This window comes from Schistocerca nitens, chromosome 5 (assembly GCF_023898315.1).
Source record: "Schistocerca nitens isolate TAMUIC-IGC-003100 chromosome 5, iqSchNite1.1, whole genome shotgun sequence".
Lineage (NCBI taxonomy): Eukaryota > Metazoa > Arthropoda > Insecta > Orthoptera > Acrididae > Schistocerca > Schistocerca nitens.
Genome location: NC_064618.1, coordinates 361,101,667 through 361,129,265, shown reverse-complemented (window position 1 = coordinate 361,129,265; position 27,599 = coordinate 361,101,667). Strand labels below are relative to the sequence as shown.

Here is a 27,599-nt window from a genome sequence, read left to right as displayed (position 1 = left end):
AACTCTCAGGGCACATGGGACAAGGCTCATCTGGATTGGTGCCATCAGTAATGCTGTAGGGATATGCACCATCTTTGTGACAGCTGGTGTGATGTAGTCAGTGATTGACAGTCTTTCTCCCTTAACATCTGCATGGGTGTAGTGTATGGATGTGGAGCACAATGGCAGGCAGGAGGATGGAATGCCAACTCAATTGCAGGACAAGAGCCGAGACTATAATTGGCACCAAGCACCTATCCACAATCTGACATTTGCCCCAAACATGGCCAGAAACACTAACCCAAAAACCAACCACAGGGTGTGCACCAGAATTTGTAGGTGGAGACAAGGGCACTGATGCAGATGGGGCATCAAAGACAGTGATAAAACTTTCTGAGGTGCCCAACCGGATGACTGGAGGCAACTCCTCTGCTGGCTGTGGCACAAGGTTGCCATTGTGGTTGTGCACAGGAGGCAGCTGCAGATCGGCCTCCATAGATGTCCCCAGCTGAGGAGATTACCATGCTATGGCAGGTGGCAACTGTATACGTGACAGCAGCTGCTACAGGCCCTGGGAACAATCTGGGTCTGTGAACATAAACGGAGTTGCAGAATCTTGAGAAGTAACACGCCTAAGCTGGTTTTGATGCTGCCAGTGCAGCCCCATTGAACTGCAAAAGCACCTCAGACATCATACCACATTCAAATCCGTGATGCCTGCCAAAGATCCCATACAAGCAGTTGCTTAGGGCAAAATTTAGAAGTAGGCAGCAAGACAGAGATCAGTTTGGGTGGACACAGGAGATGGAGCAATGACCATGCAGGAGTTCCACTGGTGACTTGCCTCCTTGGGCAAGGAACAGCAAGATGACTAAAAGATTTTGAGGGCCTGGTCCTGTGAGTGAGTGGCCCACAACTTGTCCATCTATGACTTGAACGTTCTGATAAACTGTTCCACATCGCCATTGGACTGTGGTTGGGAGAAGGCTGTGAGGATATGCTGTGTGCCACTATCACTGCAAAATTGTTCAGACTTATGTAACATGGATTGTGGCTCATTATCAGACACTGTTACTTCTGGCAAACCTTCATTACAAAAAATTGAAGTCAGGGCCAACACAGTACTCACAGACATAGTGGAGGTCATGGGTTTGATGAAGGGGAATTTGCTGTAAGTGTTCACCACCAGTAACCAGTGGGTATTCCAATATGGACCAGAAAAGTCAATTTGCAGCTGCTGCCATGGTCCAGCAGGGCATAGCCAATGAAATTAATGCTGAGCAGGAGTGGCCTGATGCCCTGCTCACATAGAATACTGTAAGTCATTGTCTCTCTCTGAGAGTTCGTCTCCGGCCATGTACAATGGCGCCTGGCTAACTGTTTGGTCCAGATGACACCCTAATGACCCCTTTGTAACAGTTTGAGTACTTCCTGCTAGAGGGATTGAGGAACCATTACACAAGCATCTCCACTTTCTGTATGAAGGAGGAGAATAACCATCTGCACTGAAATGACTTGACCATGTGCAAAGTGGTGGTGTACTGTAATGTGGCAGATACAACAATTCTATGAGCCCACCCATGGCAAACAAAATCGAGAACCCCACTCAAAGCTGGGGCCAATGCCGTTGCACTGCCACTCAATGAAAAGTCACCAGAAAATCTTTCAACATGAGCATCTTCTGAGAGTCAATATGGAAACCCAAGTCCTCCAATGAATCCAAGTTGGCATTGGAGTTTACTGATTGGCACAACAGTAGGTCAGCATTGCAATGCTTAGTGGTAGGCTCATATGTCAACTCATATTGGTAATTAGACAACAATAGGGCCCACCACAGTTAATTTCTGCACTGTATGAGGTAGGACAGGTTGTGAGGAACCAAACGAGGCCATCATCAACCTGTGGTCCATAATCAAGTAAAACTGGTGTCTGTATAAGTGTTGATGGAATTGAGTAGCCCCATAAATGATAGACAGAGGCTTTTTTTACCAGCTGTCTGTAACTGAAATGTTCCTTATTCAGTGTCTTTGATGCAAAGGCAGTTGGCCTGTCTGTGGAGCCCACATAGTGTTACAACACTGCACCAATACCATAAGAGGAGGAGTTCACTGTAAGAATAATAGGATTGGAGGAGTCAAGGTGTATAAGACACTGGTCACTTAATCACTTAGTAGTGAACCCTTTAAGCACTCAAAAATGATCTGAGAATCACATGTAGGGATTGTATGTTACAGTGATGTGTATACTGGCATCACTCAGTGCTTGAAGTATTTATTCTTGGTGATGTGTTCATTGACATATGTTTATTCTTTGTTTTGTAGTAATTAATTGTTCCTTGCTCTGAATATATGTTGTATACTACATGGATACATTGCTTTAACGGTATTAATGCCTGAGGGTAACTCTAATAAACAACACACTAGACCAAACAAAAGGAATGCCCTTGCAGTGAAAATGATTCAGTGGAGCAACGATGTGATGAGCATTAGGTATGAAACAAATGTAAGATGTCAATTTTCCCATGACTGTTTGTAGTTCTGCCACATTTGTGGGGGCAGGCAAATAACTAATCACACACAAATGTCAGCAAGATGTATGAATGTCACACGCATTAATCACATGATCCAGCCACTCTATTTCTGTGTTAAAAAATGAATATTTGGAATGGTTACTCTTTAAACCCTCCTTCGATAACACTTTGAATGCTGCTTCGAGGTTCTACAAATGTTCATCCAGCATACAGCCAGAGACGACTGTGTCAGCCAAGTAATTAGCAAATGATGGTGCTTGTGAAGTAAGTTGCTCCAAGTACCTCTGAAATACTGCTGAGACCATTGCACTACCAAACAGTAACCAATGACACTGAAACAGATTCATATGGGTGTTGATCACAAAAATCTTTTTGGATGCTGCCTCCAAAGGCAGTTGCATTATGCCTCCTTTATGTCAATTTTTGAAAAAAAAAGAAGGAACAACAGTTTGTGGATTGTCAGTAGCTTTTAAAGTGCACAGTCTTAGGTGATCCACTGGCTTTGGTAGAACAACCAAAGGGGATGTTCAGTGCTTTGCAGACATAGCTTGCCAACACTGCAGTTCTGCTGCTGCCAGGTTCCATAGAGCATCTGGGACAGGTTGAGCTTGAAAAAATGTTGGCTGTACATTAGCTTTTTATATAACATGGGCCTCAAGCACTGATGACATGATCAAACAAAGAACTGTACATGTCAAACAATGCATTGATGCTAGCAAGTGGCAAAGCTGAATTTACTTGCAACACATTCCCTTGAATTGTCAAACCAAATAAATCAAAACTATCCATTTGAAAAATGTTTGTACTGTCTTGTGAAGATAGGACATGAAAGAGAAACTGTTTTCATAGAACCACAGAAAGTAGCAGGCAAACTACACTCACCTAAAACAGCAGTATTGTGACCAGTAAATGCTGATAGCATGGCACTTGGCTGCTGGAGCTACAGTCTACTTGAACGTTCGTATTATATGTGGATGAGCAGTGTAACAGTCACCCCATTGTCTAACTGAAACTTCACATTCTGATTTGCCACATGCAAATGTACAAACAATTTGTTAGACTGCCTGTGGATAACTGAAGACTGTCCTAGTAATCAGGTTGAACTACCAACATGTCTGTGTTCACATACATGTCCTGTGGGAAAGAGTCTGGCATTGACTTTGAAAACTGCATGGCACCAGATTGCTGAAGACACGTTGGATGTGGCCTGCTTGTCGCCTGTGAAACACTTTGCCTGCTGGAAAGGACTCTGTGCCCTGTCTTGTGCACTATAATAATGTGAGCAACGCTTCCGTGTTTGTGCAGCACTGTGCACCAACAGAGGGACTCCACCCTGAGCATGTGGGTGGGGGAGATGGGGGTGGAGGCTGATGCCTGAAGTTGCTCACTCTTCACCATAAAAATAGGTGTATCTCCCCTGTCAAGTTCAGCAATGTCTGCTATTCCTGAGACTCAATTATTGACAACACAGTTTTCAAGTCTGGGTTTGGGGTTAGGAAGCTTCAGAATAAAGGCCTGAATGCATGCATGTAAAACAATATGAATGATAGCATGTTGAAGCATTACATCACTATAACTTAAGCCACAGGAACACCTGAACTTGCTCTGTCTTGTTAACCTGTTTATAGGATTGCTCAAACTTCTGTTTGAGCCAAAAGAATGTATACCTAGCACCTCCTACATGTACTTGAAATTCAAAATGATTAGACAGTTTGGACACTAGTTCACCATAAGGCACTTTGTCAGGACGAAAATCTTGGAATAATTTGAGTGCCAAATGGAACACCTCTGCATCTGCTGTGAACAACAAATGAAAAATGTGCTGGTTACCTGTGATGGAGGCATGGATGTGTGCTCTAAGCTGGGCCACATGTTCTGCCCAGTTTTCACTTTGCCCCACAAACTTTGGAACTCAGGTACCTGAGGAACTTGCTCCACTGGTTGAATGTGAATATAGTGTTTGTAATAACTGGTCAATACACTGTCCCCATAACTGTAAAATTTTGGTTGATAACAAGCCTGGCACAGGGGTGGTGACAGATATAATATTCACTCTTACCCAACTAACACACAAAACAAGACTGAAAAAGGTGACAAATTAGTACAAAGTATTCTCCTTTGGTGCACCTAGGTGGACAAACAGAAAATTAATTTGAATTAATAGCCAGATAATATAACTATTTATTTAATGCTGAAATACAATTATCTTTGTAGCAATCCATTGCTGTAACTGAGTTAACCACACATGGAATTATGTACACAAGTATAACTCTTAAAACTTCTTTGTGGGTTAAAACTGTGTGCCAGACTGAGACTTGAACTCGAGACCTTTGCCTTTTGTAGACAAATTCTCTATGAACTGAGCTACCTGAGCAAGACTCACAGTAAGACAAAGATAAATACAATGAAATGTCAACAGACTTCTACCAAAATTTACACATACAGTGAAACAATGTCCTCACTTATTAAAAGAAAGCATTTAAATTACAAATATTTACATACAATTCAGCAAAAAAAAATTATATATTAGTAGCAGGTGCCACACACCCTGCATTTTTGGTGTTACAAGCTTCTGTGAAGTTTGGAAGGTAGGAGATGAGGTACTGGCGGAAGTGAAGCTGTGGGGACATCTTGTGAGTCGTGCTTGGGTAGCACAGTTGGTAGAGCATTTGCCCGTGAAAGGCAGAGTTCCTGAGTCTGTGTCTTGATCCTGCACACAATTTTAATCCACAAGGAAGTTTCCTATTGTGATGAAGCAAGCTGGGATGATTTTACTTCCCCTCTTGTTTTCCCATTTCCCTCCTTAAAATTCATTTTGTTCTTAATTAATTACCATTAACATATATGAGTCTAATCTGCATTTTCATAAAAGAGGTAGGTTGGCCCTCAGTTTTAAAGAAACCTGGCAGAAGTGAAGCTGTGGGGACATCTTGTGAGTTGTGCTTGGGTAGCACAGTTGGTAGAGCATTTGCCCGTTTAAGGCAGAGTTCCTGAGTCTGTGTCTTGATCCTGCACACAATTTTAATCCACAAGGAAATTTCCTATTGTGATGAAGCAAGCTGGGATGATTTTACTTCCCCTCTTGTTTTCCCATTTCCCTCCTTAAAATTCATTTTGTTCTTAATTAATTACCATTAACATATATGAGTCTAATCTGCATTTTCATAAAAGAGGTAGGTTGGCCATCAGTTTTAAAGAAACCAGATCTAAATTTGTGCTTTGTTTGATGTATGTAATCGATTTTCTAATTTATTTCGATTATACCTAGTTAGTATCTTTTGTTATAGGATGAAATCAGTAATTGGTTCATAACTTAAATTCTGTTGTTGACTTATAAACAAATATATATTCCATAATAATTATAAACATTTGGAAGACAAAACACTAACATTCTTTAAGTATTTATTTGGCTCTATTTGAAAATGTTTTAACAAAGCCAGCCCCTAATTAATTCCAAAGTAATTAAGAGTTTTGTCAAAAGTATTGTTTGTGTAACAATATTTGTTAATTTCATAATTCAAACAAATAATTCAGCTTAACCCTCTCAGTAGAAAAAACTGTTAAAAAGAACCAATTTTATGATTATTCAGTTAATTTAATGAGTTAAGTTTTAATTGTAATTTCTATAAATTAAAATTTGGACAATGAGTAGTCTCAATACCTATTATTGTGAGGATATATAAAGACCCAATTTTTGGTCCCAAGACATTCAGTCCATGGCCAAGTTTCAGACAAGAAAATGTGTTGGTTAGAACAAGAACAACAATGCATCAAATTAACTGTGAAATAAGCGGAACACAATTAGGCCGTGTGTTAAAACAATGACAGTGTCTGTTCAATACATAACGCAATATTCTGCAAGACTTGTGAACTGTGTGGTTAGGTTTTTACTGCTCGTAGATGTACAACAGTAAACTATTGAAGCAGTATGCGGGTGTTTGCTCGAAAACTATTAGTGAGGCTTATCGACAGTTAAACAATAGTGCACTGGCCATATTAAATGTGTATATGGGCGGTTGTGAACTGTGAAAGTAAACAACTGTGAAATGCAAATGTGCACCTGTCAGCTAATCATTTAAAGTAGTCCATGTTTGACTTCTATGCCCCATTATTCATCCAATATAGCCCCCCATGAACCATGGACCTTGCCGTTGGTGGGGAGGCTTGCGTGCCTCAGCGATACAGATGGCCGTACCGTAGGTGCAACCACAATGGAGGGATATCTGTTGAGAGGCCAGACAAACATGTGGTTCCTGAAGAGGGACAGCAGTCTTTTCAGTAGTTGCAGGGGCAACAGTCTGGATGATTGACTGATCTGGCCTTGTAACAACAACCAAAACGGCCTTGCTGTTCTGGTACTGCGAACGGCTGAAAGCAAGGGGAAACTACAGCCATAATTTTTCCCGAGGGCATACAGCTTTACTGTATGGTTAAATGATGATGGCGTCCTCTTGGGTAAAATATTCCGGAGGTAAAATAGTCCTCCATTCGGATCTCCGGGCGGGGACTACTCAAGAGGACGTCGTTATCAGGAGAAAGAAAACTGGCGTTCTACGGATCGGAGCGTGGAATGTCAGATCCCTTAATCGGGCAGGTAGGTTAGAAAATTTAAAAAGGGAAATGTATAGGTTAGAGTTAGATATAGTGGGAATTAGTGAAGTTCGGTGGCAGGAGGAAAAAGACTTTTGGTCAGGTGATTACAGGGTTATAAATACAAAATCAAATAGGGGTAATGCAGTAGTAGGTTTAATAAAGAATAAAAAAATAGGAGTGCGGGTTAGCTACTACAAACAGCATAGTGAACGCATTATTGTGGCCAAGATAGACACAAAGCCCATGCCTACTACAGTAGTATAAGTTTATATGCCAACTAGCTCTGCAGATGATGAAGAAATAGATGAAATGTATGATGAGATAAAAGAAATTATTCAGGTAGTGAAGGGAGATGAAAATTTAATAGTCATGGGTGACTGGAATTCGTCAGTAGGAAAAGGGAGAGAAGGAAACATAGTAGGTGAATATGGATTGGGGGGAAGAAATGAAAGAGGAAGCCACCTTGTAGAATTTTGCACAGAGCATAACTTAATCATAGCTAACACTTGAGAATCATAAAAGAAGGTTGTATACCTGGAAGAATCCTGGAGATACTAAAAGGTATCAGATAGATTATATAATGGTAAGACAGAGATTTAGGAACCAGGTTTTAAATTGTAAGACATTTCCAGGGGCAGATGTGGATTCTGATCACAATCTATTGGTTATGAACTGTAGATTAAAACTGAAGAAACTGCAAAAAGGTGGGAATTTAAGGATATGGGACCTGGATAAACTGACTAAAGCAGAGGATGTACAGAGATTAAGGGAGAGCATAAGGGAACAATTGACAGGAATGGGCGAAAGAAGTACAGTAGAAGAAGAATGGGTAGCTCTGAGGGATGAAGTAGTGAAGGCAGCAGAGGATCAAGTAGGTAAAAAGACGAGGGCTAATAGAAATCCTTGGGTAGCAGAAGAAATATTGAATTTAATTGATGAAAGGAGAAAATATAAAAATGCAGTAAATGAAGCTGGCAAAAAGGAATACAAACATCTCAAAAATGAGATTGACAGGAAGTGCAAAATGGCTAAGCAGGGATGGCTAGAGGACAAATGTAAGGATGTAGAGGCTTGTCTCACTAGGGGTAAGATAGATACTGCCTACAGGAAAATTAAAGAGACCTTTGGAGAGAAGAGAACCACTTGTATGAATATCAAGAGCTCAGATGGCAACCCAGTTCTAAGCAAAGAAGGGAAGGCAGAAAGGTGGAAGGAGTATATAGAGGGTTTATACAAGGGCGATGTACTTGAGGACAATATTATGGAAATGGAAGAGGATGTAGATGAAGATGAAATGGGAGATAAGATACTGCGTGAAGAGTTTGACAGAGCACTGAAAGACTTGAGTCGAAACAAGGCCCCGGGAGTAGACGACATTCCATTAGAACTACTGATGGCCTTGGGAGAGCCATTCATGACAAAACTCTACCATCTGGTGAGGAAGATGTGTGAGACAGGCGAAATAGCCTCAGACTTCAAGAAGAATATAATAATTCCAATCCCAAAGAAAGCAGGTGTTGACAGATGCGAAAATTACCGAACTATCAGTTTAATAAGTCACAGCTGCAAAATACTAACGCGAATTCTTTACAGATGAATGGAAAAACTGGTAGAAGCGGACCTCGGGGAAGATCAGTTTGGATTCCGTAGAAATGTTGGAACACGTGAGGCAATACTAACCTTAAGACTTATCTTAGAATAAAGATTAAGAAAAGGCAAACCTACGTTTCTAGCATTTGTAGACTTAGAGAAAGCTTTTGACAATGTTAACTGGAATACTCTCTTTCAAATTCTGAAGGTGGCAGGGGTAAAATACAGGGAGCGAAAGGTTATTTACAATTTGTACAGAAACCAGATGGCAGTTATAAGAGTCGAGGGGCATGAAAGGGAAGCAGTGGTTGGGAAAGGAGTGAGACAGGGTTGTAGCCTCTCCCCGATGTTATTCAATCAGTATATTGAGCAAGCAGTAAAGGAAACAAAAGAAAAATTTGGAGTAGGAATTAAAATCCATGGAGAAGAAGTAAAAACTTTGAGGTTTGCCGATGACATTGTAATTCTGTCAGAGACAGCAAAGGATATGGAAGAGCAGTTGAACGGAATGGACAGTGTCTTGAAAGGAGGATATAAGATGAACATCAACAAAAGCAAAACGAGGATAATGGAATGTAGTCACATTAAATCAAGTGATGCTGAAGGAATTAGATTAGGAAATGAGACACTTAAAGTAGTTAAGGAGTTTTGCTATTTAGGGAGCAAAATAACTGATGATGGTCGAAGTAGAGAGGATATAAAATGTAGACTGTCAATGGGAAGGAAAGCGTTTCTGAATAAGAGAAATTTGTTAACATCGAGTATAGATTTAAATGTCAGGAAGTCGTTTCTGAAAGTATTTGTATGGAGTGTAACCATGTATGGAAGTGAAACATGGACAATAAATAGTTTGGACAAGAAGAGAACAGAAGCTTTCGAAATGTGGTGCTACAGAAGAATGCTGAAGATAAGGTGGGTAGATCACGTAACTAATGAGGAGGTATTGAATAGAATTGGGGAGAAGAGAAGTTTGTGGCACAACTTGACTAGAAGAAGGGATCGGTTGGTAGGACATGTTTTGAGGCATCAAGGGATCACAAATTTAGCATTGGAGGGCACCGTGGAGGGTAAAAATCGTATAGGGAGATCAAGAGATGAATACACTAAGCAGATTCAGAAGGATGTAGGTTGCAGTAGGTACTGGGAGATGAAGGAGCTTGCACAGGATAGAGTAGCATGGAGAGCTGCATCAAACCAGTCTCAGGACTGAAGACCACAACAACAACAACATAGCAATGCAGTACATCGACACTGAGAACAATAAACAAAGAAATAAAGCGGGCAAACCATCACAATATCAGCTCACACTCTACTGCAGAGTGAAAATTTCATTCTGGAAGTATAACTCTTGATTTCCAAGTAAAGAAGGAAGCAGTTGAAGACATGGAACTGCATGATACGCAGGTACTAGAAACAATTATCCACTAGATGCAAGTAGACACTCTGAATATACATGCGTAGCGTAAGCTCGTCTGAATGATGATGTGATGACTCTGTGAAACTTGAACTCTTCTCCAGATGGAACCCAAGACAGAACTGTCACGCTTGTTCCTTGCAGCTGTATTTCATAACCACCATGTGGCCCTTGTGCCTTGCAACTGTAGGGAGGTGTGGCACAAGCTTCATTGGAATGGCACCGTCAATGATGATCTTTGTAGTGGTTGACTGTTGGTCTGATGCAATTTTTGACTGTCAGCACTATAATTTGAAAGTAAAATTTTGCCAGATGCCCTGACTAAAAATTTTAAGAAGTGTTGGTCCTATATAAAATCAGTAAACAGATTGGAATCACGTACAAGGGGGGGGGGGGGGGGGGGGTCAAAAAATTTTGTAACCTAACAAATAAAAAATGACAGAAATTTCATAATACCAATTTGTTTTTCAATATAGCACCTGTGTACACTAATATATTTGTTGGCATGTTCAGATACCTTCTGAAAACCATTTAAATAAAAGTCTTCGATTTCAAGTCCAACCAAGTGTTCACAGCATCAATCACTGCATCATCATTGTTAAACTGTGCTCCTTTGAGATCCTTTTTCAGGTTTGAGAAAGGAAAAAAGTCTGATGGAGCCAAATCTAGGGAATATGACAGATGACGTAACAATTTGAACCTGCAATCATGCAGAGTTTCCACTGTTGTGAGGACTTTGTGTGCTATTGGATTGTCCTGATGCAAAAGCACTCCATGCACCAATTTTCCACGCATTTTTTTCTTTATCTCTTCTCTCAAATGCCGCAGGAGGGTGTAATAGTATGATGCATTGATGGTTACACCCTTCTGCAAGTAATCCACCATAATTGCCCCTTCTGCATCCCAGAAGACTCATACCATCACTGTACCGGCTGATTTTTGCACCCGGAATTTCTTTGGGGTTTGGGGATGAAGGATGTTTCCATTGTTGTGACTGTTGTTTTGTCTCAGGATCAAAGTGGTGAACCCACCATACCTCATATACATTGCAAGACAGCTGTCTTCATCCACTTCAAATTGATGGACGATTTCTTCACAGCACTGCACAACTCCTGTCTCTGATCTGCATTCAAGTCTTTCGGGATCCACTGAGATGAATTTTTCTGCATTCCCAAAATATCCACAACAATGTCATAAGTACACCCATGGAATATTCCAAATGTGGTTTCAATGTGCTTCAATATTGTCTGATGGTCCTGCAAAATTGTATCGTGAATAGCAGTCACTATTTCATCAGTGGCTATGGTGACAGGTCTTCCACTCCTTGGCACATCTTCTGTACTCATTCTTCCACATTTGTAGTTGGACACCCAGGTTTTCACTGTTGCATAAGACAGAGCACTGCCCTTAAGTGTATTCCACATGTCCTCTGCAATTTTCTTGGGTGTCATTCCCTTCAAATGAAGATATTCAATCACAGGACAGTTCTTGATTCTCTTGATATTCACCATTTTGCTTACACTATGGTATACAATGCAGCCTAACAGCAAAACTAACGAAGTTGGAGCTACAGAATTTGAGTTGATTACCCACAAAGGGTTACCATAAAAGTAGGTGTTGTTGTTTGTGCAAGACATTGTGGTAAGTATCTCAAGCTAGAAACTTTTTGACTGCAGTAGCCACCAGAAAGATCGCGGGAAGCGCACATCGGCACGGTGCATCACGGACAGTAGTTGCCGCAAGTAAAGTCCCATCCACCAGAGGACACACGAGAATTCGGCCGCGCCCTCTGCCAGTGGAACAACAACAACTCAGGCAGCACGGGCTGTGCCACGTTCAGTTCACATCGTGCATGCCTAGTAGACAGTTCCCGGGCTACACTATGTTAAGTGTGACGGAAACGTGAATTGTGTTACTACACAATTGGCGACGAGTAGGGTCATTCTTTCGTGTGTTGCGTCATTGTTCCGGTTTCGCAGCTTCTCCAAGGCATGGAGGATTTAGTGTGGGATTTAGTTGGGCAGCAGACGAAGCTCATGGCCACCATGAAACAAGTGCTCCCGGCATTGCTCTCCATGCAGTCTGCTCCAGCACCATTCCCTCCTCCCTTTCCCCTATATGACGAGACGGCGGAGGATTGGGATGCATATGAACATCGCCTTCAGCGGCATTTCCAAGCTTTTCATGTTGCTGATGCGGAGGTAGGTCATGCTAATTTCTTGTCTTGGATATCTCCCTCACTGTATCAAGTTTTGCGGCAGCTAGCGCCGTTGCAGGAACCCTCGTCCTTGTCTTTTGACGCATTGTGTTTGTTGCTGTCTTCATATTATCGCCGCCGCACACATGATGTGGTGGCTAGGGTCGAGTTCTATCAATGCTAGGAACAGCCCCATCAGTCTTACCGGGCGTGGGCCGCTACCCTGCACGGTCTTAGTCGCAAGTGTCATTTTGTCACGGAGCAGTCGCGAGAGTCGCATGCCCACGTTATGGTGAGCGACGTCGTTGTTCGTTCAGCCCCTGATAGGGAGGTCCGGCAATGGGCCCTGCAGTTGGAAGACCCTTCCCTTGAGGAAGTCCTGTCCATTGCTCAATCGTATGAAGTCTCTCATGCCACAGGTCAACAGTTGGAAGCATGGTGCGACGTCGCGGCGGTTCAGGGCAGCGCGGCCGCGTCCACTGCGTCCGTGGTGGACGACATGCAAGCGGTACAATCTGCCCCCAGCATTGGGCCATTTGTCGCAAATGTAATAAAAAAGGACACATTGCTAAAGTTTGCCGCTCAGCCTCAAAAGAATCGAAGGAAGCAGGTACAGAGGAAATGGACGTTGACATTCAGGAAGTTTCATCAGAGGTGTCGGTTCGGTCACGCCGATTGCAACTGCAAGTAAATACGGGCGCGGCAGTTTCCTTGTTGAATGCACAAACTTACTCTGGCCTCGGGTCGCCCCCGTTGGCACCTGTTTACCGGCGTCTACGCGGTTATGGTAAACAGTTCATTCCCCTACTTGGTCAATTCACTACCGACGTTACTCACAAATCAGTCACTTGGCCTCTTACTTTAATTGTTGTCAGTGATGTGTGCTCCACTAACCTTTTTGGATTGGATGCCTTTCAAGCATTCATGTTATCTATCACAGACACCATACAGTTGGTCTCTGAACACATTCCCTATCAATCATTGGAATCTTTGATCTCTGACTTTAAGGATATCTTTGAGGAGGGCCTGGGCTGTGTTTCAGACTTTGAAGCTCACTTAACGTTGAAGGCGTCGGCTTGCCCACATTTTCTACGCGCGAGGCGGATCCCCTTTGCTCTCCGCCCTCAGGTAAAGGCAGAGCTAGACCGGCTGACAACCCTCGGGGTCATTCTTCCCATTTCCTCTAGTGAGTGGACTTCGCCCCTCGTTATTGTCAGGAAACCCTTGGGAAAATTACGTCTTTGTGGTGATTTCAAAGCCACCATTAATTCCCAATTGATGGTAGACACCTATCCCTTGCCTCGTTCTGATGAAGTGTTCTCTGCCATGGCGGGAGGCCAATATTTTTCGAAAATCGATCTTTCGGAGGCTTATCATCAGATACCACTTGATGAGGACTCCAAACGGCTGGCGGTCATCAACACCCCGTTTGGCCTTTACCAATACCAGTGGTTGGCCTTCGGAATATCCAGTGCCCCGGCGATATTTCAGCGTTATCTTGAGCATGTCACATCGACAATCCCTCATTGTATTAATTACCTGAATGACATAATTGTCACAGGCCACAGCACGAAGGAGCACTTGCACAACCTTCAGACCCTCTTTCTCAAATTCAGGTCTGTGGGCCTGCGTTGCAACCTGCGTAAGTCGAACTTCTTCCAACCGTCCATTGAGTATGTGGGCTACACCATCTCTCGGCACGGCGTCCAGCCACTTGGAAATTTGGTCCAAGGTATTGTCGACCTTCTTGTGGCCCGCTTCACTAAAGGAGTTACAAGCTTTTCTAGGCAAGATTGTCTATTATCACCAGTTCATTCCCAGGGCTTCCACCATAGCCCGCTCCCTGTACTGCCTTCTGCGCAAGGGTGTTCCTTTTGATTGGTCGCCTGCATGTGAACGAGCTTTCACCTCATTGAAGGGCCTCCTCACGTCAGCACCTTGTTTGGCTACTTTTGACCTCAATAAGCCGTTGGTCCTGGCTATAGATGCTTTGCAGTATGGGGTGGGGGCGTTCCTGGCCCATTGCAATGCGGACGGCTCCGAGTAGCCACTGGCGTTTGCGTCTAAAACTCTTAGTCCCACACAGGCCCATTACTCCCAGGTGGAAAAAGAGGCTTTGGCCATTGTCTGCGCTGTTACCAAGTGTCACCCTTTCTTGTATGGCATGAAGTTACAGTTAATCACTGACCATAAGCCATTAATATCGTTATTTGGTCCCGCCTCTCAGATTCCAGATAGGGCGGCCCACAGACTGCAGCGCTGGGCCTTGTTTCTCTCTAAGTACCATTATGACATTCATTTTCGCCCTACTGGACAGCATGCCAACGCCGACGCTCTTTCCCGTCTTCCGGTGGGCCCGGATCCTCAGTTCGATCGGAAGGAGGTTATGTGTTTTCATTTGGATGTGGTGTCCCGCCAAGCAGTTGATGGCTTCCCGATCACTAGCTCTCGAGCCGCCAGGGAAACGGCAGCTGACCCAGTTCTCCAGCAAGTAGTTCACCAATGGCCACTGCCTTTATACCTTGCAGGTGGGGGACCGGGAAGTACGTCGTCACCAAACTCAGCAACGTCCATGGTTGGGCACCCACCCTCCGACCCCTCGGGTGCCGTCCGCAGCTCGTGGTCATGCGGTAGTGTTCTCGCTTCCCGTGCCCGGGTTCGATTCCCGGCGGGGTCAGGGTTTTCTCTGCCTCATGATGACTGGGTGTTGTGTGCTGTCCTTAGGTTAGTTAGGTTTAAGTGGTTCTAAGTTCTAGGGGACTGATGACCATAGCTGTTAAGTCCCATAGTGCTCAGAGCCATTTGAGCCCCATGCCTACCCTTACATTGCTAACCACCCCCCTCCCTACCCAATGCCTCCTCTTTATCCCGCCCCCCTACTCCTTTGGATTGTTGTTAATCTTAGATCATGAGGATATGATTAGAATAATTACTGCATGCACAGAGACATTCATACAGTCATTCTTCCTGCACCCCCTACATGAATGGAACAGGAAGAAACCATAATAACTGGTATTATGGGACATACTCTCTGCCATGCACCTCACAGTGATTTCCAGAGTATAGATGTAGATGTAGATGTGATTGCAGTTAGGGTCCAGAGCCAGGAACTGTGGCCATGTGTGCGTGAGTTGCACTTGTGTGAATATTTGTGTATTTTCTGTTATGGAAGAAGGAGCATGTCAGAAACCTTAATATTTTAGCAGTCTTTTTCTTTGTACTTGGCTGTGACACTTCCTGTCAAGTGTTCATAGTAGAATTTACATTCTACTACAAAGACCCTTAAGATTTTGCAATTGAATGAGTTTAGCTGCAACTTGATGAGAAACTTAAAACTGCAATTGTTTGTTTGTTTTGAGTAATCTTCATGTCACTATTTTCCCATATTGTATCCTCAGATTAACGAAAACACAAACTAAAGACAAGAAACAAAGCTTAAAATGGACATGTAAAAAAATAATACAGTATAAGTATTATTAAATATTCTTATATATGTTTTGGGTTCAGTTGATATGATTTGTTTAATATACCCTACCACAAAATGTTGTAGCAATTTAAATAACTTGTTGCAAGCTATTAATAAGGAAATAGATTTTTCTATAAGTAATGCAGTGGCATATCCAATACTGGAGTTCTGCTGTCTAGTAAATGTCACAAATTTTTGAATTTCTCTTCCTGGCATCTATCTCTCATTGAATTTTTAAATTTTTTCTTTATAACTGAGTATATGATATTATTATGGCATTTAATAATATCTTAAATATTCTTGTGTCACAACAATTGAACAATTGGCTACCCTGTGTTTTGTATTCTATTATTCCACTCCAAAGGTTAATGGAGGACACTGATAGGAAATGGTCTTCTAAAAATATTAAATTGCATAGGCAAGTTCAGTTGGTCACTTTCCAAGCTTCTGAAATGAGTGGGTTATTTCAAAAGATAAAATACCATCAGTACCTTTCAGTTTTTTCTACTTTTTGTTATTACTTTACTTACTTATTTATTTATTTATGTATTAAGCTGTTTGTATCTTGTCATTTTTAGTATTCTCTGTCCTGATGTCAGTGTCATTAAATTTTTAAAATTATTTCTGAATTGAAGGAAATTGTTCTAGATTCCAACATCAGTTATGCCATCTACATTTTAAATAATTTTGAAACAAATCCATATCAGATTTGGAAAGACGCTCAGTTTCCCTCTTTCCCTGATTATGAATTAAGAAGACGGATGAGAGATGCTGAGGTAATTTGTTGAGTTATCTTAACTTTGTGTAATAATAATATTCATCTTATAAAAAGTAGTTCAAACACAGTTTGATGTCAACCTAGTTACACTAATCTGCCGCTCATAATACAGAATGCCTTGTGATGTAACAAAATTCTGTTTGGTAAACACAGTAATTTGAGTGACTTGGCATTGTAAAACTATGTTCTGATTAATTATGCTCTGATTACTTGCTGCAAGATCCCAAGTTTTTAAATTTTTTATTGACTTTATAATACATCAAGAAATTAACACACCCTACCATTTCTCAATTTGTGTTTCTTTTATGGTCAATGACATTGATTCTCTCCAACAAACTCAAGAAGTATGAATAGTTAGAATTACACTGCAACACATCTCAGCTTTACACAGACTACATTTTACCACTAATTTGTATTCTAAAATATTAGAAACTTTAATGCTTCACCACCTGTTTTTCATCCACTAATTCATCTTGCAAAAAAATTTTAGGGACCAAAACGACTGCAGCTAGAAGCTGTAAGCAACAGCAAGACGCTACAGATTTTTCTTCCATTGACATTACCATCAGTCGCTCTTATATTTTTTTGTTCATCAGAGAACAACAGTCCTTCATTTGGAAAGGTAAGCACTTTTAGAGAATGTGTTTAGTCATGCAGAATTATGTGAATTTGAATTTACAGACACTAAAGCATTGAAATTGTATTGTTTGTGAAAAGATTGAGAAATATGTATTTGAAATCTTAACTATTAAAAAATCTCTTACCCACAATAACTGCACCAGCAATTGAAGGTAGCAATAAGATGTCACATTTCACAATATTGCCCAAGAAAGTCAAATATCCTGGACTTGAGTCCCAATCCGGCACACGGTTTCAATCTGCAAGGAAGTTTTGTGTAGGGATGTGATTGTCAGATTAGCACCCAACTCTGAGGTCCAAATCTGGGAATAGGCCTTGTCTGGTTTGTTGTGGTCAGTACTGCTGGGCATTCTGAGGCTTTCCAGATAGAGTTTGAGTTTCCAGTAGGTCATGGATGGGTGACCAACTGAGTTTCAGGTCAACACTGTGGCAACAGGCAGCCTAATTAGCTCAGACATGTCTAGGTTCTTGGGATGCCCTGTGTTGCAATGACTGCTATGCCAAGTAGTATCTTATAGTAAACAGCATATTGCATTAATGGAGGCAGTTTTGTGTCTCAGCCGTCATAAGAATGGAGAATCACAACTTATGTTGTTAGAAGTTAATTTTATCGTTTGGGCAAATTATTTTTCAGCTGGACATAGTTTTTCTTTTTTGGATTCGAGATCATTGACACAGTCCATTTAGTGTCCTAATCAATACTCTTTCTAGACTTGGATGCTTTACTGTAATTGCACAACCAATTTGTTTGTTTTGAGAATACCTTAGACAGGCTGGAAAATTTCAAACCAGTATCACCATTAAGCCAAGAGCATTACCTGCCCGCATCTCGTGGTCGTGCGGTAGTATTCTCGCTTCCCACGCCCGGGTTCCCGGGTTCGATTCCCGGCGGGGTCAGGGATTTTCTCTGCCTCGTGATGGCTGGGTGTTGTGTGCTGTCCTTAGGTTAGTTAGGTTTAAGTAGTTCTAAGTTCTAGGGGACTTATGACCACAGCAGTTGAGTCCCATAGTGCTCAGAGCCATTTGAACCATTACCTAAATTTCATCGCCCCACCCTATTCCCTTCATCATGCATGACAAGGTCAGGGGTGATTTCTTGCATTAGCCAGAACTCAACTTTGTCCCTCCTATTTCACCCAGTCATTGGGCAAACCTTTTGGTGGTGATTTAGAAGCCAGATGGTGCTATGACACCTTTGTAGCAATTTTAAATAGATAGTCAGAGCACAATGTATCACAGAATTGTATACCATTCCACATACAGAAGAGTTGTTGCTGTTTTTATCAGGGGGCCATGATTTTTACTGCATCAGCTTGCACAACACGCACCTACAGTTGCCATTGGATGCCACTTCTCAGAGTTTCTTAGTGCTCAACATCCCCTTTGGGCCTTAGCAGTAAGCACTTGTTTCTTAGAATTTTGTCTGTCCCAGGAATCTATCAAAAATACTTGTAGCATTTGATAAAGACATTTGCTATCGTATTAACATTCTTGATGACATCTGTGTCATGGGCAACTTATGACAGGAGCATTTATGCAATCTGCAGGTGGTTTTCCAATGCCTACTGGAAAACTGCCTTCATAGAAAATTGGAAAAATGTAGTATTTTGCCTGGAAGGCACATTTTTTGGAGACATGTGCTTAGTAAAGATTGCCCAAGTAAACCAAAACCACAGTCTATCTGCCAGTGCTCAAGAACCTGAAGGGGCTGCAGTCCTTTTTGGGCAACAGTTCTTATTATGCTACGTTTTTGCTCCAGCCTGTTCACATCTGTCATCCTCTTAACCAGCTTCACCAAAAGGGTGTGAAAATTCTGTGGTCTGTGGACTTTAATGGGTTTTTTCAGTTACTCAAGCAGTGTTTGTACCCTGTGCCCTGTTTGGCTTCTTTTATGTCCAGTAAACCTAGACTGTGGTCTAGTGGTAGTGACTTTGACTAGTAATCAAAATGTCCATGGTCCTGGGTTCAAACACCATCATTGCTTAAATTCTGAATAAAAATCATCAGCAATGACAGCTGAAGACATCTGGCATAAGAAGTAACCCTCATTTAGCCAACAGCTTTGTTAAATGGGGTGGAGGAGCAAACAGAGGATCAGGGCACTCTCTTGCCCTTGGGGTGGGAAACTGGCACTGAAGGTGGAAGAATCAGCAATGATCAACAGCTTGAGGATTCAGAAGGCAATGGAAAACACAGCATTAAAGATACATAATATGTATCCATGGGACACGTGGCCTGTAACTGAAGATGTGTAATGATGATCTCTCCATTGGCAAAAGATTCCAGACTAGTCCCCCATTCAGATCTCTGGGGCAGGACTGCCAAGGAGGAGGTGACTATGAGAAAAAGGTTGAACACTCAATCCAAGGATAATGTTCTATGAATCTGGGTGTGGAATGTCAGAAGCTGGAAGGGAAGATAGAAATTATGAAAAGGGAATTGCTAAGGCTCAGTCTAGATATAGAGGGGTCAATGAAATGAAATGGAAAGAAGACAAGGATTTCTAGTCAGATGAGTATAGGGTAACATCAACAGCAGCAGAAAATGGTACGATGGGAGTAGGTTTTGTTATGAATAATAAGGTAAGGCAGAGAGGGAGTTACTGTTGTTCTCATCAGATTCAACAGCAAACCAACACTGACAATGATAGTTCAGGTGCACATGCTGACGCTAGAATCTGAAGATGAATAGATAAAGTATATGACACTGAATTAGTAATTCAGTATAGAAATGGAGATGAAAATCTAATAGTCATGAGGGACTGGAATTCTGTTGTAGGAGAAGGAGTAGACGAAAGGGTTACAGAAGAATGTGGACTTGGTTCTAAGAATGAGAGAGAAGAAAGAATAAGTGAGTTCTGAAATAAATTTCAGCTAGTTCAAGTATCACAAGAGGAGGAGATATACTTTGAAAAGGCTGGGAGATATGGGAAGATTTCAGTTAAATGACATCATGATCAGGCAAAGATTCCAAAGTCAGATACTAGAGCGTAAGGTGTATGCAGGAGCGGGTATAGACTCTGCTAACAATCAAGTAGTGATGAAGAGTAGGCTGAAGTTAGAGAGAGGAGTCAGGAAGAATCACTGCACAGTAAATAGCATAAATAAACAACATAGAAATGTTATTTACAATTAACAAACTAAAATAAAAAGACTGTCACTGAAGAGACTCAATCTGATGTTAATACAGAAATATGAATGAAAAATGTGTGACTACTATCATGATGGATACACACTCTGAGGGAATGGAAGCGATGTTTCAGCAGAAAAAGAGATGAAGTAAGCAGCCAGGAAGTGGTCTGAGGACAAAGTTGTGCATTTAACTTGCTGGCCAGTAAAGGGCAGCATTATGGAATGAACAGTTACTGGACTACAGGGACTGAGATAAGAAGCAAACTTTGTTGGCTGAAATGGCTGCAGTTTTTAACACATCCACAGAAGACATTTACCAGAATATGTACAATTAAATGAATCAGGCAAACTATTTTCATAGCACAGATTAATTAACATAGAGAAACAAGTGAAGTATGTTTGCATGTAATTATTTTGGAATTCATAAAATTGCCATTTAACTTCAACTATTACAGCTGTATCAGTAATTTTGTCTGATGTGATACTTGGTTATGTTATTATATTGAGTGCTGAGGAACAGAGCTCCAGGAATTTATGAGTTGTTCTTTAACTCGATACAAGTAAAAAAGTTCAAATAAATATATTTCCAGAAATGCTTCATTTATCAGATATCTGCTCTATTTTGCTCTTGAATGTGCATGGCTATCAAAATGAACTTGGTGTAATGTTATTTCTTCATAATTGTTACTTTATCAGTAGCTGATGCTAGAAATATTAGTGTCACAAGCAGTCTGTCCTCAACACTAAAGGATTTATGCATAATAGTATATAGATTGGGAATTTTGCGTCCAGTTTCAGAGAGCATCTCTAGATATCACTACATTATTTATAGCTGTAAACATGCCTCCACTACCACCATCCAGCCTATCTTCTGTATTTTTAAAAAATTTCTATTCATACAAAAACTCTGTGTCATCCTAAAAGCAGATTCTATTTTATTTTTGCCAGATTCTAAATTTTCCTTTCTTCCTGTCCCCTTTTACTCTGGAAGAAGTGTTTGAATATTAATTTTTGTTACTTTCCTGTGTTACACTTCTGCCACTAGTTAATATTGGTGCAAAAATGCTTTTCTTTTGTTGGTTACTCTCATTTTTGATTGCTGTTCTAACTTTTTGATTACAGTGTTAAAAAAGTCAGACTAAATTAATATGTTTGTCCAATAGGTTACAAAGTTAAAGGCATTTAATATTACATTCAATGAAGTACTTCTCACATGGAGCGATAAAGAAATAAACACAAGGTAAGTATATGCAACTCGCTTTTATCACAGATCAGGGATGAACTTTAACTAGTTTTTGTATGAAAGCAGTCTTTGAGTACTCTTTGGATCAAAATATTTCATTACATCTGCATCTCATAACCAACATGGTGCCATTTTGGGAGCCACCGTCTTGGATGCAACCTGTAATTCTCCAATCGAATCATATGGCATATTGACCAGGTAGACAATTAAACAAGACAAACAGTGGTGTCATTCATATGAGCGTACCTCTATGTATTCTGAGTTATGAATGATGTTTCTTCCATAGATATAATTTAAAAGCTGATGACGTTAACATAAACTGAACATACTGAGATCATCCTGATGTTAGAAGACAGGAGCACTCATATTGTTCCAGAGGATTTCAACAAATGCCACCCAGACAGATCACACACTACCCACATTGCAGCACTCTTGTAATTTTGTAGTTGTTATGGTCTTCAGTCCTGAGACTGGTTTGATGCAGCCCTCCATGCTACCCTATCCTGTGCAAGCTTCTTCATCTCCCAGTACTTACTGCAGCCCACATCCTTCTGAATCTGCTCAGTGAATTCATCACTTGGTCTCCCTCTACAATTTTTACCCTCCACACAGCCCTCCAATGCTAAATTTGTGATCCCTTAATGCCTCAGAACATGTCCTACTAACCAGTCCCTCCTCTTTGTCAAGTTGTGCCACATACTCCTCTTCTCCCCAATTCTATCCAATACTTCATCATTAGTTATGTGATCTACCCATCTAATCTTCAGCATTCTTCTGTAGCACCACATTTCAAAAGCTTCTATTCTCTTCTTGTCCAAACTATTTATCGTCCATGTTTCACTTCCATACATGGCTACACTCCATACAAATACTTTCAGAAACGACTTCCTGACACTTAAATCTATACTCGATGTTAACAAATTTCTCTTCTTCAGAAACGCTTTCCTTGCCATTGACAGTCTACATTTTATATCCTCTCTACTTCGACCATCATCAGTTATTTTGCTCCCCAAGTAGCAAAACTAATTTACTACTTTAAGTGTCTCATTTCCTAATCTAATTCCCTCAGCATCACCCGACTTAATTCGACTACATTCCATTATCCTCGTTTTGCTTTTGTTGATGTTCATCTTATATCCTCCTTTCAAGACCCTGTCCATTCCGTTCAACTGCTCTTCCAAGTCCTTTGCTGTCTCTGATAGAATTACAATGTCATCGGTGAACCTCAAAATTTTTGTTTCTTCTCCAGGGATTTTAATACCTACTTCAAATTTTTCTTTTGTTTCCTTTACTGCTTGTTCAATATACAGATTGAATAACATCGGGGAGAGGCTGCAAACCTGTCTCACTCCCTTCCCAACCACTGCTTCCCTTTCATGCCCTCGACTCTTATAACTGCCATCTGGTTTCTGTACAAATTGTAAATAGCCTTTCGCTCCCTGTATTTTACCCCTGCCACCTTTAGAATTTGAAAGAGAGTATTCCAGTCAACATTGTCAAAAGCTTTCTCTAAGTCTACAAATGCTAGAAAAGTAGGTTTGCCTTTCCTTAATCTTTCTTCTAAGATAAGTCCTAAGGTCAGTATTGCCTCACGTGTTCCAATATTTCTACGGAATCCAAACTGATGTTCCCCGAGGTCGGCTTCTACCAGTTTTTCCATTTGTCTGTAAAGAATTCGCGTTAGTATTTTGCAGCTGTGACTTATTAAAATGATAGTTCGGTAATTTTCACATGTGTCAACACCTGCTTTCTTTGGGATTGGAATTATTGTATTCTTCTTGAAGTCTGAGGCTATTTCGCCTGTCTCCTACATCTTGCTCAGCAGATGGTAGAGTTTTGTCAGGACTGGCTCTCCCAAGGCCATCAGTAATTCTAATGGAATGTTGTCTACTCCCGGGGCCTTGTTTCGACTCAGGTCTTTCAGTGCTCTGTCAAACTCTTCACGCAGTATCGTATCTCCCATTTCATCTTCATCTACATCCTCTTCCATTTCCATAATATTGTCCTCAAGTACATCACCCTTGTATAGACCCTCTATATACTGCTTCCACCTCTCTGCTTTCCCTTCTTTGCTTAGAACTGGGTTTCCATCTGAGCTCTTGATATTCACACAAGTGGTTCTCTTTTCTCCAAAGGTCTCTTTAATTTTCCTGTAGACAGTATCTATCTTACGCCTAGTGAGATAAGCTTCTACATCCTTACATTTGTCCTCTAGCCATCCCTGCTTAGCCATTTTACACTTCCTGTCAATCTCATTTTTGAGACGTCTGTATTCCTTTTTGCCTGCTTCATTTACTGCATTTTTATATTTTCTCCTTTCATCAATTAAATTCAATATTTCTTCTGTTACCCAAGGATTTCTACTAGCCCTCGTCTTTTTACCTACTTGATCCTCTGCTGCCTTCACTACTTCATCCCTCAGATTGTGGTCAGGGTCCACATCTGCCCCTGGAAATGTCTTACAATTTAAAACCTGGTTCCTAAATCTCTGTCATACCATTATATAATCTATCTGATACCTTCTAGTATCTCCAGGATTCTTCCATGTATACAACCTTCTTTCATGATTCCTGAACCAAGTGTTAGCTATGATTAAGTTATGCTCTGTGCAAAACTCTACCAGGCGGCTTCCTCTTTCATTTCTTAGCCCCAATCCATATTCACCTACTATGTTTCCTTCTCTCCCTTTTCCTACTCTTGAATTACAGTCACCCATGACTATTAAATTTTCGTCTCTTGTCATGGACAAATCAGAAGCTAGTCAATTGAAAATGGCTACAGGTGAAATGACATCAAACACCATTCTGACATCAGATGGTAAGAGCACAAGCACAGTACTTGTTCCAGAAAACTGGGGTTAGAGAATTGAGAATTTTGAGCACATATAAGTGGCAACCTTACAAAATGCAAATGTTACAATATCTCATGGAGAATGATTCAGATCAATGGGTTCAGTTGGAGAATGTGTAACATACTGGCCTAAAACTGTTATTTTCTATATGATGTAAAATCTGGGTGTAATGCTGAAAAGCAATATGAGGTGGAACGAGCATGTGAAAACTGTGATAGGGAAGGCAAATGGTTGACTTGGGTTTATTGGGATAATTTTAGGAAAGAGTGGTTCACCTGTAAAGGAGACTGAATACAGGATGCTGGTGCAACCTACTCTTGAGTACTGCTCGAGTGTTTGGGATACATTGCAGGTTGGATTGAAGGAAGATATTGATGCAATTCAGAGGAGGGCTGCTAGATTTGTTATCCGTAGGTTTGAACAAAATGTAAGTGTTACGGAAATTCTTTGGGAACTCAAATGGGAATCCCTAGGCAGCATTCTTTTCAGGAAAGACTGTTAAGGAAATTTAGAGAACCGACATTTGAAGCTGACTGCCCAACAATCCTGCTACTGCCAATGTGCATCATGCATAAGGACCATGAAGATAAGATACAAGAAATCAGGGTTCACACAGAGGCATACAGACAGTCAAGGGTCTGATGACCCTGTAGTCTGGTCCCTTTATTCCTCAAACCAACCAACTGACAGACAGTCATTTTTCCCTCACTCTATTTGCAAGTGGAACAGGAAGGGAAATGCCAAGTAGTGGCACAGGGTACCACCACACACCTTATGGTGGCTTGAAGAGTATCTATGTAAATGTAGATATAGATGTAGATGTAATGTTTATAGATGAAGCTAATTCCACAGAAAGTGATCAGGCCTTGACTCTCACCAGATGTATTCATCAAAGGTAGTTTGTGTATCAAAAGTGATGGTTTGGTGTGGATTATGGGGTTATCATATAGTTGGGCCTTTAGTCATTCAGGGTGCACTAACAGCACCCAGCTCTCTGCACATGTTATATGTAGATGTGCTGTCATCACTGCTATATGAACATGGGAGACTTCCAACAATCTTTCACCTCAGTGGTGTGCTACCTTGTTACAGGCTAGCTATAAGGGCAAACCTGGATATCCAGTTTCTCCACAGATGGATATGACACAGAGATCTGGTGAAGTGACCACCAAATTACTTGAATTTAATTTAAACAGATTTCTGTTTGAGAAGACTTCAAAGCAATTGTGTATGCAATGAAGGTCACAAGTGGGTGAAGTGGATAACAACAACCCTATAATGTGCTGCGCTATATGTGCAGCACGCCCTGTTGTCTTTGGATGCTATTACCAGTATTTATCTTGTTCAGTACAACATGGAACATTTTTAAGAATGAACAGAGCTAAATGCAAATGTAGAAATCATTGATTTTCTCATGTAATTTTCAATCTGTTTGCTCTGCCACATGTTCCCATTTAAGAATTATGACTTTCATCCGGGATGGCAGCTTCTGAAGTCATTTAACTGCAGAAGATCATAACACTGTCCCTCCTTTCAACTGTCATATGAGCATCAAAATGGCAGATATTGAAATAACCAATCATGGAACTGAAAGGAGATACAATCGCTTAGTAGGCTTCAGGACCAGATGAGATACCTATAAGATTCTATAAAGTTTATGCAAAAGAACTTGCTCCCTTTCTAGCAGTAATTTATCATAGATTGCTAGAGCAATGAAAGGTACCTAATGACTGTAAAAAAGCACAGGCCATTCCCATTTTTAAGAAAGACTAAAAGACAGATCCACACTATTATAGACCTATATTGTTGACGTCAATCTGTTGTAGGATTATGGAACATGTTTTATGCTCATGAATTATGACTTTTTGGAAAATGAATATCGCCTCTATAAAAATCAACATGGATTGTGCAAACAGAGATTCTACAAAACTCAGCTCGCACTTTTCATCCATGAGATCCACAGCACAGTGGACAACAGCACTCAGGTTGATGCCATGTTTCTTGATTTCAGTAAGGCATTTGACACCATCCTGCATTGCTTTTTAATGAAAAAAATATGAGCTTACTGAGTATCAGAGCAGACATGCAACTGGATTCAAGACTTTCTTGCAGGTAGGACTCAACACGTGGCTCTTAACGGAACTAAATCAACAGATGTAAAGGTAATATCTGGAATACCACAAGGAAGTGTGATAGGACCATTGCTGTTTACAATATATATAAATGATCTAGTAGAACGTGTTGGATGCTGTTTAAGGCTATTTGCAGATGATGCAGTTGTCTATACCAAAGTAGCAAAGCCAGAAGATAGTAAGAATTTGCAGAACGACCTGCAGAGAATTGATGAATGTTGCAGACTTTGGCAGTTGACCCTGAACATAAATGAATGTAATATATTGTGCATACATACAAAAAGAAATCCACTACTGTACAGCTACACTATTGATGACAAACAGCTGGAGACAGCATCTGCTGTAAAATATCTAGGCATAACTATCCAGAGCGACCTTAAGTGAAATGGCCATATAAAACAGGTAATGGGAAAGCAGACACCAGATTCAGATTCATCAGAAGAATCTTAAGGAAATGTAAGTCATCCACAAAAAAAGTGGCTTATGAGGTGCTTGTTCACCTGATTCTTGAGTATTGTTTATCTATCTGGGATCTCTATCAGGTAGCACTGATAGAGGAGATAGAGAAGATCCAACAAAGCGCAGCACATTTCATCATGGGATCATTTAGCTGGCGAGAGAGCGTTACGGAGGAGATGCTAAACAAACTCCACTATCAGACGTTACAAAAGAGGCATTGTGCATTGCGTCTCACGTATTAACCATGCGGAGAAAATTCGAGAAATTAGAGCCAATACAAAGGCTTACCAACAATCATTCTTCCCACACAATATTCACGAGTGGAACAGGGTTGGAGGGATCAGATAGTGGTACCGAAAGTACTCTCGACCACACACCATTAGGTGGCTTGCAGAGTATGATGTAGATGTAGGTACGTTTGGTACTGAATTCTTAATTCAGAGGCTGTAATTAAAAGCTTTATTACCACCAGTAAAAAAACCTAGGAACAAAGCAAAAGTAATATGATGCATAATTATACAGTGATACAAATGAAACTAAGTTCCCAGAAATGATGACATAATTGTACTTGTGGGCACTAAAATTCTATTACTACTT

General features: G+C 40.9%; 1 protein-coding gene across 5 annotated transcripts in view; it reads left to right on the top strand.

Annotated features, from left to right (window-relative positions):
- The window catches only part of LOC126259455 (alpha-L-iduronidase), a 231,075-nt gene that overhangs the window by 139,720 nt on the left and 63,756 nt on the right, over positions 1-27,599 (top strand). For 4 of the 5 annotated variants that reach the window (XM_049956279.1, XM_049956277.1, XM_049956276.1 and 1 more), the window contains 3 exons: positions 16,418-16,545; positions 17,038-17,169; positions 21,481-21,557. In XM_049956279.1, coding sequence (XP_049812236.1) covers positions 16,418-16,545; positions 17,038-17,169; positions 21,481-21,557 — 337 coding nt within the window. The remainder of the gene's footprint in view (positions 1-16,417; positions 16,546-17,037; positions 17,170-21,480; positions 21,558-27,599) is intronic. The other variant, XM_049956281.1, reaches the window with a different exon arrangement.